Source organism: Rissa tridactyla, chromosome 2 (genome assembly GCF_028500815.1).
Source record: "Rissa tridactyla isolate bRisTri1 chromosome 2, bRisTri1.patW.cur.20221130, whole genome shotgun sequence".
Lineage (NCBI taxonomy): Eukaryota > Metazoa > Chordata > Aves > Charadriiformes > Laridae > Rissa > Rissa tridactyla.
Window position 1 is genome coordinate 66,848,159 of NC_071467.1, and position 12,924 is coordinate 66,861,082.

A 12,924-nucleotide genomic window follows, 5' to 3' on the forward strand; every position below is an offset into this window, starting at 1 on the left:
TGGGAAGGATCTGTATCTATGGAGCTGACCTGCAGCTGAACATGGTTTTCCCTTGACTATTCTTAGCGATGACTCATGGTTAGAATTGACTTCATTGAATGAGTTGCTGCTACAGCTTTTTCCAAATGTAGGTGAGCCATTACAGTCTCTCCAGTAGATTTCTCCAGTCACCGTTTCACAGGTTCTCTGAGGTGGAGAGCCCTTGGCTACATATGGTCCCTCTGGGCCACATCTCCAAAGGTGCTCCACATTGACTGGGGCCAAAAGTTTTCTGAGGAGGTCGGCCTATTGTGCACTGAACTCTTGAATTTCTGCCCACCATTGTCACAGTGGGAACAGGCTTCGAGCAGTCTTGGAAATCTGGTCCTTATTTAGGAACCGAAAAGAGAACCAAGCTCACAAAACTATGTCAGTGTATCTGGTTACTGAGCAATTGAAAATCTGCCCTCATTGTGCTTCAGGATTAACCGAGGATTAATAGGCACATCACTACAACAGTCAATTGAGAGAAAGGTGAAGGAAGGATAATAATAATATAGCAGTATTTCATTGGCAGCTATTTGAACTGTAATCTCAAAAGACCTCAAAACCATCCCATGAAAGGATCATCTAAACTACTTTGGAATGCAAGCCTGCTGGTGCGAAGATACGTTACTGAATCTTTATCAAGGGAAGAGAGGCAAAATTAGTCAGTCTGCACGCAGCTTGGTAGATCTTAATGTTTACGTCATGTATTTCAGTTAATCCTTACTTTTATTTTTGCATTTCTTTGGTTGTTTTCCTTGCATCACTGAGTCTATGAGAATTAATTTAGCTTTTTTCTAGACTAAACATTGGCCTATATCAGTGAAGTATTTATTGCCTACTTTTTATATTCTTTGCATATATGCAATTATGCTCTGTATGTATTTTTATAGAAGCTTAAGAAAATAGCCATACTTTAAAATACACATCCAGTTTTAAAGTCATAGCTACAACAGCACATGTATTTAGTTTTCTTGTTGGAGATTATTATATTGTCTATATGTATCAATGCGTATAAATTCAAAGCAATTATTATAGAATGTAATGTTTTAAATTAAAAGCAAAAAGTAGTTGACACTTGCTATTAAACTTTTAATTATATGAATTAACGACAAAACAAAGTTTAAAGTGATAATAAACTGGTAATGTAATACGGTAGTTACACTGTAATTAGCTATCCTAACTTTTTTAAAAAAGGAAAAAAGCATGTTCCAGATTGTTACTCGTTTTTCATGTTAGAAAAAACAAAGACTTTTCTGCAAAAAATGTAATGTCCAACTTTTTTGCAGTAATTTTTTCATATCCAGAATATTCTTAAAATTATTACATTGTATAGCCATTTTACTCTTTACTTTGTGATTATATTTTTAATTATTTTCTTTTCCCTTCTTTAGTCACTGAATGGTTTTGCATTGGTGGTGAGTGCAGATGGAATGATATTTTATGCCTCATCGACGATTGTGGACTATCTAGGGTTTCATCAGGTAAAAACATTAACAAATATTTAGAATACTTAGTCACTGTCATTGTAATGACTTTCTTGTTGTCACTCCTGCTAACGGGCTTTGTCAAATGCAGCACTCGTTGTTTCACTTTATCCTTCTACTGCTGATTAGACATTCACTATTACTGAAATTAAGTTCTTTTATGGTGCCATTTCAGACTAACTTTCTTTTTTTTGGTGATCTGACAGAATTCCTTGTAGTGTTGACCCTTTTGCAAAGCTTTTGTTAACAGAACCATGATCCGTTATAAAAATAATAAGCTAAATGTTTCCTTTCGATTTCATTATAAGATGCTGCTATTCTAGACTGGCTACCCGTGTATAATAAATATCATGTAAAGTCACAGAATAACAGAACCGTGTAGTTGGAAAGGACCTTGGGAGGTCATCTAGTCCAACTTCCAACTCAAAGCAGACCCAGTTAGAGCAGGTTGATCTGCGACTCATCTAGTCAAGTTTTGAGTTCCTGTGACCCCTCTGGAAGATGTGTTCCAGTATTTAACCACCCTGATTGTAATTTTTTTTTGCTTACATCAAGTCCCAGCCCCAATGTTGCGACTTGTGTCTGTTGCTTCTTGTCCTCCCACTTCGTTCTTCTGAGTCGGGCTTTGTCTTCTCTACACCTGCTCATTCAGTTGATGTAGACAGCAGTAAGTTCTTCCCGAAGTTTTCTCAAGGCTGAACAAACCCTGTTATTCTCTCCTCTCCTGGTATGTCATGTGCTCCAGCCCTCTTAAGTGTCTTGGTAGCACTCTTCTGGGCTCACTTTGGTATGCTAATATCTTTCTTTCCTGGGGTACCCAAAATTAGAGACAACTTTGCCTTTGTTGGACTTCCTGAGGTTTCTGTCAGCCCATTTTACTGAGCTACTCAGCCTGTCAAGATCTGAGTAGCTGACCTGCTCTCCCCAGTTGGTACCCTTCGCAAACCTGCTGAGAGTGCACTCTATCCCATCATTCACTAATCAAGACATTAAACAGAGTTGGTTCCAGCATCAGTCCCTGGGGGATGCCACAAGTCAGCAGCTGCCAGTTGGACTTCTCTATGACTCACATTTGCACATGCACAAAAGACTTCGGAATAAAACCAATCATCTTAGGATGTGAAGTCAAAAAGCAGATGTGAAAAACAGAGGCCTCTAAAATAACTTCCCTCAATCAATCTTTGCTCTGAAGGTATCTTACACCAGTCATTATTTTAAGGAAAGTATCAACCTAAAGATAAGTGCCTGCCCCACTACACTTACAAATTAAACATTTCTTGTTGTAATTGTTTCAGACTGATGTAATGCACCAAAACATATATGATTACATTCATGTGGATGATCGCCAGGATTTCTGTAGACAACTGCACTGGGCCATGAATCCTCCCCAGATGTTGTCTGGGCAGCAACTACAGACAGAAACAGGTGGGATTGTATATGTTGATTGGAAACATAGACACCGCTGTATAAAGTTATTGCACTCCACCTATGCCCATGCCTGTTCCACGTCTTGTCTTCACTGAAAAGCTGCGTAGTGGCCATTTATAATGTTTTCATCCCATAGATGATGTTTCTTCCTGATCCTTGACATGTGTGAGGTAGCGTGCGATACTGAGGTTAGAAAGTTGATGTTTCCTTTATTATACCTACAGGTATTCTTATCCCTACAGAATGGACAGCATCGTTGCTCATCCTACCAACCTTTTGTTCATACTGACCAGGACATTAGTATTTCTCTCATTAATGCAAAAACTCCCACGCAAAACTGTGCTGTACAGTACCACAGCAGCCGCTTTTTGCCGCTTGTTTTCCCATGCAAAGTTGTGCGGATAGGAGTTTTCAGAAGAACAAGTAGGTTTAGCAATGCATTTTTTCCTCTGAGGCTGTATTTTCCTAGTATGGCAGGTAAATACATGTTCTTAAGGTTTCTCCTACATGTGGCGTTAAGCTGAAATCACAACTGAAGAAATACAAGGGGATTGAAATTGTAAGCTTTATAAAGAATTATTGATCCCAGCAAATGTATGCATTTCACCAGAAGGTGAGGAAGTAATTGAGGAAAGAAATTGAGGAAGCACAGTCTCCAGAAGGGTGGGGAGAAACTTGCAAGCAGTCCTTCAGCAGCCTTTATGAAGTCGTCAGGAACACAGTCGCAAAACTTTGGTAGGATTTCTTGCAGTTTCTGTTTTGCAAGAGTCTTACAGATATCTGAGGAACTTTGCAAGATTTTGTAGGAAGTACTCAGAAAACAAAACAACGTGCATGAATATTTCAAACTACTAAAAGTTACAAACATTTGGAATTTTTGTCCTAATATATACAGTAGAGAATTTCAGTTCCTGAGTTTGTACTTCTGTACCAATACCTGTGTCTTTTGGGAAGCAAGTATTTCAAAAACTATGTGCTTGTGGTCCAAAACTGGAAAATGCTTCATTAAAAATCAAGGAGGCAACAGCTGAACATTAGCTAATCAGCCAGTGTTCATTTGTTTGGTTTTTTTCCCTTGCATTAGCATTTTTCCTTATTTTGTTCCTTTTTCTAATGTATTTTCTGTGATCTCTGAACTCAAAACCAGCAACATCTGTTACCCTGCTTTGCATCATTAAAAATCACAAAAACTCAGGAAATAAAAAAGTCAAAGTTTCTGAACAAACTCACCTGAATCCCATTGTAGAGCTTTTCTTTTTGCTTTTGGTAGAGCATGTGCAGATGTACCTATACACGATACAACTTAATATTTGCCCCTCCATAAAGTAATTTTTAGCCATTTCCATAACAGCTTCTTCAACTGGCTACAGAACATTTTTCAGTCTTTCTTAGTGTGATCTGATATATATTGCCTCCACTGTTGTTCCTAGGAGAAGAATATATTCTCAGTAAATTGTTTAAAGCACAAGAGAATGACAGCACGACAACAGATTATTCTTCCTTCTTAACTCGTTGTTTCATCTGTCGAGTTCGCTGCTTGTTGGACAGTACTTCTGGCTTCCTTGTAAGTACAATTTCACTTAGAGAACCATAGTCATGACATGCTAGAATTTAATCACTTCATATGAAAAATATTTCAACATAAATATTGTGAAGAGCCATGGACAGGACACATTTTTCATTTGCTGTGCACTAATAAGAAACACCTAAGGACATTTATTAATATGTACAAAGAGTGATGGGAGAAAATAAGTTTGTAATATTTGAAACTGAAAGAATCTATGCACTTCTGTGTTTTAAGTTCTTTTGGACATCATCTGTCCTCGATTTGTACTGGACCTAGCACAAGGGTGGCACGTCTGAATTTCACCGACTACCATTTAAGCACAAAGTATTTGCTTTAAGAAACAGGAATAATAATGATCCATTTTTCCCTTTTATAAAGGGTCCTTTAATTATAAAAACCAGAATTGGAAAGGCTACCACATGCTCCTCAAGTATCCTTACTCAGAGTGGCTCATTTCTAGAAATCACTTCCCTATTTGCGTTGTACAGACCAATGCTGTTTCTTCTTATGACAAAGCACGGCGCGTGCAAAGAAAATCAGAGGATCAGCACGAGACAGGGAAATGCAACTTCTGTCTCAGATGCTCATTTGCCGGAAGACTATGGGTTTGAACAGCCGTACCAGTTAGTCATTTCTGCATCCCTCTTTTAATCTTGTAGCTCTGGAAAATGCCCAACTCAAATGGACTGATTTTTCTCTGGTCATTTTGTGGTGGGTAATTTTTCCAGCGAGAGGCAGCAGCTTGCTATTAACTTGATCTCTGCCTTCTGATTATACAGAGATTTGAGGCAGGGATGGATGGTTCCTTCCAAACTGTGTATACTTTGTATCTGGCTATCTAGGGCATATCTTTTCCCTTGGTGTCTGCCTCCACAGCCCTTGAGTTGTGCCAGCCCATATACTTCCTACAGAAAGTGCAGGGCAAGAGGAAAGAAACTCGGGAGCCATCTCACCGGAGAGAACAGAGCATGGAAAAATAATAGTTCCAGCTTCAGGGTGAGGCATAGAGGAAATAGCTGTTTGCTCCACCATATGTTGCCTGTCTTGGCAAACAGAACGTAACACAGAACTTCTACTTTAAGTACAAAGGAGAGAAAAAAAACCCCAAAAACCGACCTCAAATGTCTGATTGTACTGTGGATACGGTGTACTCTGCTCACCATGCCTCCAAAATGGCATGGTTTAAATCGTATGAAGACAATGAAATTCCTAGTTTTTCTCAGTTTCAAAACTGGTTTGGGTGTTAACACAGTCCTAGGTTGTATTTGCATTTTTAATGTTTATACACTAAATGCTTAAGATAATTCTATTGGTTTTTTTTGTATAACAGACTATGCAGTTCCAAGGCAAACTAAAGTTTCTTTTTGGACAAAGGAGGAAGTCCTCATCAGGAACAGTACTGCCACCTCAGCTGTCCTTATTCTGCATAGTGGTACCACTTCTGCTCCCTTCCATGACAGAGATGAAGATGAAAAGCCTGCTTGTGAAAGCAAAACACAAAGCTGATGATGCAGCAGCAGCGAATACAATGTATTTTCAAATTAATATTTTAGCTGTTAATAAAGTATACTATGGGCTTTATGTTTATTAAGTATGTAAAAAACACAAATTAGGCTAAATAACTCTCCATTTTAAAACTCCTTCTTAGAAAACTGAATTATTTATCTGGATTTAACCATATAATACATCATAACTATGATAATATAATATAATGTAAATATTGTACTTTATGTATAATACATATTAAGTATTATATTATCTTACATATAATTTTATAGAAAAACTGGAAAGTTAAGAAATCTTCCTAACCTTCAGAAGTTACCAACACGATAAGTCATTCTACTAGTTGTAAAAGTTGAAAAGAAAAAGTATTTTTACTAGGAGTTTTCAAATTTCAGTATCTTTGGGTAGCACAATTATTTGGACTAGGGCATTTTGGTAGCAAGCAAAGGAAAATTAAAACTTTAGAAAGCTGAATGTGCGTGTGGGTAGGCGTCCACATAGAGTCAAATGAGATGCATTTGGTGTATGCATTTATCTAACAACAGAAGGCTTATGAATGCAAAAGTCTACAATTGCACTATATGGCCTGGGGCTGATCACTCGGTAGCAATCACAGAAGATCAAGACAGATTGTGTTCAGACTCGTTTCCTTCCTAACACTTATTTTTGTTACTCTTCTATGATTGAATTTTAGTTGGTGTTTGGGGCTAGGATTATGTTTTCCCTTATTTGGTTAAATGTAACCTTACAGCAATGAGGTCCATTGGTGTGAAGCAAAATGCTCTTCAGTGTGACTGACAGCATCATAATTTGGCTTTTAATTAGAATATGCTTGTGTATGTGTGGATTTACTATCCAGACATGTAATGTGGTTCTAGCACATACATCCTTTTGACAAGAATGAAATTACTGGAAGGCTGATATAATGGACTACACAGGCTTTTAGAGCAGAGTTGGAAAGTCATTTCCACTTGCTAGTTTTCAGTGACCCAGGTGAAATTAATTGATGATCAGAATTCAGCTCCTAGAATTACTTAAGTCACTTAAGCGTTACTTAAGTTTTACTAACTGACTGGACAGTGGCCAAAGATTTGACGAGAATGAAGAGAGCATTTAACTTCAGTGTTTCCTTTGGTTCAGGCCTGAAGCATGCTGGCCAAGGACGGTGGGCAAATTTATATAGTCATTTCTTTTCTGACCGTCTTAATAAAAGGAAAAATTTGTAAAGCAGTGTAGGGAATTGGCACCCTTTCCAAGCCCTAATATACATTTCGAACTGAAGACTGGAAGAAATTCATTCAAATCATATGATGATTATTGGAAATTGAAGTCATGCTAACTCTTCCGTGTGATGTATGTACCTTGAATGTACAGGCAGAGCAGGCAATACAGTGTTTGTGTCAATTCAAGCTGAAACTTATTATTCCAGATATAGTTAAGTCATGAGCAGAATATTCCTAAACATAAATATTCCTCTTAATTGAATGCAGAATTCCAGTCATACACTGGTTTGACCAACTTAATGATGCGGTGAACATAGATAATTATTTAGTGTTGGTTACTATATATTTAAACCATAAGTCTTCGCTAATAGTCAACAACTTGAAGATCACATCTTTCAGAGTTTGTCATTTTACTTTATTGTCATTCACTGACAAGGACTTTTTCACATTTTCTGTCCTCTACAGCTCCATTTCCAAAGGTAATTCAGGTCTGGGTGAAGCAGCAGAATTATGTGGAAGAAACAGTCATCATGAAGGTGCAGCTTTCACTAATGTGTTACAGATTGCTGAAAACCAAATCAAAGGTGTGTCTGCTAAGTACTTCTGGATTATATACAATTTATGGAGAACAAATCTTGTCTTTTCTTCTGTTAGGTTTTCCAGGTTTTGGTACCAACGATATCTTTTTTTCTTCTCCCTAAAACCACTTCTGTAAAAAAAATGCAAAAAACAAAAGAAATGACCACCACAAAAGACAGTATTGAATAAGTCTGCTGTTTTGGAGTGGGCAGAAATACCATGATCCTGAGTTTGCAGATATATAAACAATCATAGTAAATCTGAATACTCAAAGTATGCTTTCCTAAATACAGCAGCACTGAATTTAACAAGATTATGTGAAAGACTTAATAGTAAATGACCATATCTATCTCTCTCTGAGGAAAAGCGGATATTTTACAAATGCTAGTTTTTCCCAAAGATCAGAAAACAGAAGCAAATGAGAATAAATGTCTTTAAAACTCATGAGTTGCTTGCAGCTTTAACTCATGCTTTTCCAGTGTTTGCTGTGGCAATATTATGAGAGTCTATGCTGTATTTCAGCTTTTACAATGGATAAAATTTTGATGGTGAGTCTACCCCAATAGGCAACTTCTTCTTGAGTAGAGTTGTACTCAGCCTTCTGCCGTACCTGCTGGAAACCTTTAACTTCTTTAAAACCATTCCTCTGTCATAGCCCCAGTTTTCACGATTATTTTCTTGTTGGTATAGTACTATTACTGAGAGGGAAAAATTGTAATGAACTAATAATAATGAAAAATCCTTGGTTACAGTTTAAGTGCCTCATTAGGCTTTTCAAATTTCATTTTTTAAATGTAATTTGCCTAGTTTTGTGACATACTTTAGCTTGTACTTTGCTGATGATTCTAGGGCAGCAAACAAACCTTTGAACATTCGCCTGTAGTTTAGGTAAGAAATAAATACTGCTTGTATTAAAATAGATTTTCTTTTAAATCGTATAGCAAAGAATAATGGAGAAAATGGCATTTCTCTAGTCAAAGTACAAACAAATGAAGATCACTGGGTCTGGGTTCAAGCTAACACTCAACTTCTGTATCGAAGTGGTTGTTCAGAATATGTCCTTGCCCAACAGCAAATGTTAAAGTAAGTATATTTTTCAATACGAAAAAAATTTCTGTATTTCAGAAAAATGAATGTATTCTTTATGTATGAGATCTTTAAAAGGGCTGTAGTGACCCAAGAGAAGAGCTGAATGAGAAGGATTTAGTTTACTTACAAAATGGAAATCCATTTTTGTCTTGGGTGATATGAAATGGCTATTATAATCCTAAACAATATTTATTGCTTCAGTCTTTTTTTCTTCCGAAGTTGAGTGTACATATATACTAAACCAGAATACTTCAAAACCAAAATGCTTGATTATTAATATGTTTTGACTTTCTTAAAATGTATTTTGGGGTTTTGTTTTACTTTGCAGCTGAAACTCCTCGCTGATTTAGCGTCCTGGTTTTTCTATTTTTTAACATTTCGATTTGATTACGTTAAGGTGGTTTTTTTCCTTTAAGGATGACAATTGAGCTCATGTTTTCAGTTGTGGTTGTTCAACATAATCTAAACAGGGATGCTCATATGCATTGTATGTTTTAGATAGATACATCTAGTTGGCTGTAGGCTCAGCCTTGGAGTGGAAGCTAATCTCACAGATTTGCATTCAAAGGGGACCTCTGTGCTGGGTTTTAGCCTTTCCTCCCAAATAGGCTTTTCTTCCTTCCCCCATGGGACTGTCTGTTCCAGTTCCTGTGGGCCTTGTTGAGGTAGCTCTTCAAGCTGGTCTGAGGGAAGAGATAAGAGAGTGCACTGAATGAGCAGGGGTCAGGAGGTGTACACAGCTGCCATCTGGCCCAGTGGAAAAAATGTGGCTGTTATCACCGTTTTTTTCCTTTAGGATGCTTCACAGGTGGAAGAAATAAATGAAAAAGTCTTTGAACTTCTTGAGTAGATATCCCTTGTAGGCAGTGTATCTCCCAGGATCCACATGAATAGAAGAGGAGCTCCCACCTGAGGGTGGTGGAATGCTTCACCTTTACTGGGATGGCACAAACACCATCTTGCTGTGTGAGGGAATGAGCTTCTATTAAGAAGCCGATTAAAAGAGGCTGTTTCTTGTATTCAAGTCTACTTCTAAATTGGGTTTTGTATAATTAAGCGTGCTCTTTGATGTTTATTTAGTTACATTTTTACCCTCTGAATGGATAAAATCCTTCCTTTGTGCTTGATAGTTCCTGCAGACTGAAGGGTTACGAGAGTTGCCCTCGGAGATTATATTCAGTTCTGTCCTCCTGTCTGCAATAGACTTTATCCTTACTACTACTTTTTTTGCTAAAATATATGCTGTCTTCCTGGAAACATACATTATTTTGGAGAATTTTCACTAGATACTATTTCACTGTAAAATTCTTCATTAGGGAGTCTAAGCTTTTATGACTATTGCATTTTGTTCAGTCCATTGCTTCCCAATTAGACCATTTCCTGAGAACCTAGTTCTACAGCAAACTTGTGTCCTACCTTTTGCATCTCAAGGCTATCAATAATAACAATAGCAATATTTAGCAGAGGACTGAAAATATTTAATACCTCATGGAAAAAAAGAGAGAAAATATTCTGCTTTCTTGGTGTACATTTTATTACAGTGGGACGTTCTCTCTTTCTAACAACATGGACTCCCTCTACTGGAAAATCCTATACTTGCGCATTGATTCGATACCCAAGGAAAAAGTTCTTAATAACGAACTAAGAAAAAACCTTCTAACCCCCTTACTAGCTCTCCAGGTTTCCATGCTCAGTTTCTTATTGAGATGTCTGTCCACCTCTTGTTCAGTGAGGGAGGGCGGCGGTTTTCTAGCACTGATCCTGCCTGGTCAGGAATCAGCACGTTAGTGAATTCCAGACAAATCCTGAACCTGAAGATTTGGACCTCGAGTTCTGAAAACTGCTGCATTGGGCATGGAAATGCTCAGGCAACTTTCTCTGCTAGAGCTCTTTGCTAATGTTGAGTACTTCAGCTGGAGGTCATGGAAAATGAATTCACTGGCCACCTTAAAAAATGAAAGACAACATGAATTAAGTTAGGCATGTAAAACAAACCAACATCTAATATGAATATCTGTGACTATTCTGGACACGTAATTCAGGCATTTTATTTCCTCTCTGCTAACTACGCATTCTCAAAATATAAGACCCCCATGATTCTTCCTCAAATCACTTTGATCAGAAAGTTCTTATGTGTCCAAATAATTCCTTGTTAACAAAATACATCTCATTGAAGATATTATTTGCATTTTATCTCTACATTTTTCTGCACACAAATATTATTTAGATATATTTTAAGGGAAGAAGAGAAGTGTAATGTAGTTACCATACTGCACTACAGTATTTAAGGTCTTTGTGAATTGTGTCCCTGAAATGGACGAGTAAATGCATGTCAGAATTTAAACGAAACAGTGCCACAGAAAGGTAGCTGTGTACACACATTGACACCCAGATGCATGCACATAAATACATCTCAAACAAATACAAATGTTGTATGGACAAGAGTGCGAGAGTCCTATATTCAGTTAAGGACAAAGTATCACTTGTAATGTATGTCAAGCCACTCCATTTGTGTCCCAGAAAACATCCATTTAGAAACCTCTGATTGACTTATTTTTTTCTACTGTTATTGAAAGGGAAGAAGGTGAACAACTGAAGATACCAAGCGGTTTTGCCAGTTTGAAAGGAAACCTGGAGGGACTTTCCTATAACAGCGCCATTGAAACTCTGGGCCAGTGGAAGCATCTTAGCTGGACAACAGTAAAAAATGAACAAGATAATGTAAAAGTGAAGTTTGAGCCTCATACAAACGGTGAGTGTTTTATGCAAGAGGAACCTCTCAGTTCTAACACATCTGTTTTAGGTGTTCAAAACAACTGCACCACAAACAGTAGCTGGACTTTAAGAAACTCAAGCTCTTGTTCTATGAGCCAGCGAATGAACACGTGTTCAAACAGGAGAGCTGGATCATTCTACAACAGAGACCAAAGTTTCTTAAATTTAGCATCAACTTGCCATTCCCACTGGGGGAGTGCAGAAAGCTGCCAGTCTTTTTCGGGTGTACAACAGCGTTGTGCGGAGAACTATGCGACGGACCATCTGAAACTGCAGAGACCATTAATATCCTCAGACTCTCTCTATGACACAGCCTTTCCCTTGGAGATGCCTGTCAAAACGGAATACGATTCTGATTCCGAAAACATTGCCGATAACTACCTGACATCACAAAACCGAGCCTGGTTGGATGAGAACGGCTCGGTGAGAAGACAGGTGTTTAGCTACCCCAATAGAGTACACCTCAAAACAGAACCGGACCTCTGTGAGCCAGCCTCACCTTGTCAGAAGCCAAGGCACTGCCTTTACACGCCGCATAATTGGCAATGCATCGTAGCAAATCATCCCAACAGCCTAACCCTGAACAGATCTTGCAAGGGTTCACGTAGCAAGGAGGTGGCCCCGTTTTGCCCTCAGAACTCCTCCGGGTGTTTGGAAAGCATGCCTGACCTGCCACACACAGCATGCTATGGCCACTTCTACAGCCCCAGCCCAGGGGAGGAGAAAGAGCAGAGTAACGAGGTTTTTAAAATGTCATGTGAATTTAAAAACCCCTGCTTGGTTCAAGCAATCAAGCGTGAGCCCCTGGATTCTCCACCATTGTCCAGCAGTGGACAGAACAGAGTACATGCGAGCTTCCCTGAAAATACATTAGCAGGTCCTGTGCCTCATAAAACCAGTGAATGTACATTTTTACAATAGATATAATAACATTTGGAATATTTATAATGTTAAAAGCAAGAAGTTGTAGATTCTCTTACAGTTGGGTTAAAGGAGTTACTAAAATTAAACGCTAGTGGAAAGAGTGTGTGTATGTGTGTCTGTGTGTGAGAAAAAACAGACACAGACACACACACCCTTCACTGCCCCCCCTTCCCCCTGCCCTTCTCTTAGTGGTCTTTGGAAAGAAGGAAAGATAAAAGCTCAGGCACAGAAAAATAATCATTACTTACTGCACAGGTATACCTGCTAGTTTGTCTTTATCACCTTTCCTCTCTTGTCTACAGTGCATTTCCAAGGTCTATCTATT

At 38.2% G+C, this 12,924-nt stretch overlaps 1 protein-coding gene across 1 annotated transcript in view; it reads left to right on the forward strand.

Annotated features, from left to right (window-relative positions):
* The window catches only part of AHRR (aryl hydrocarbon receptor repressor), an 85,450-nt gene extending 72,854 nt beyond the window's left edge, over positions 1-12,596 (forward strand). Inside the window, exons 5-11 of the mRNA XM_054192330.1 lie at positions 1,419-1,508; positions 2,807-2,936; positions 4,370-4,503; positions 5,837-6,036; positions 7,698-7,816; positions 8,753-8,894; positions 11,477-12,596. Of these exons, the coding sequence (XP_054048305.1) occupies positions 1,419-1,508; positions 2,807-2,936; positions 4,370-4,503; positions 5,837-6,036; positions 7,698-7,816; positions 8,753-8,894; positions 11,477-12,596 (1,935 nt within the window). The remainder of the gene's footprint in view (positions 1-1,418; positions 1,509-2,806; positions 2,937-4,369; positions 4,504-5,836; positions 6,037-7,697; positions 7,817-8,752; positions 8,895-11,476) is intronic.
* Positions 12,597-12,924: the final 328 nt, after the last annotated feature.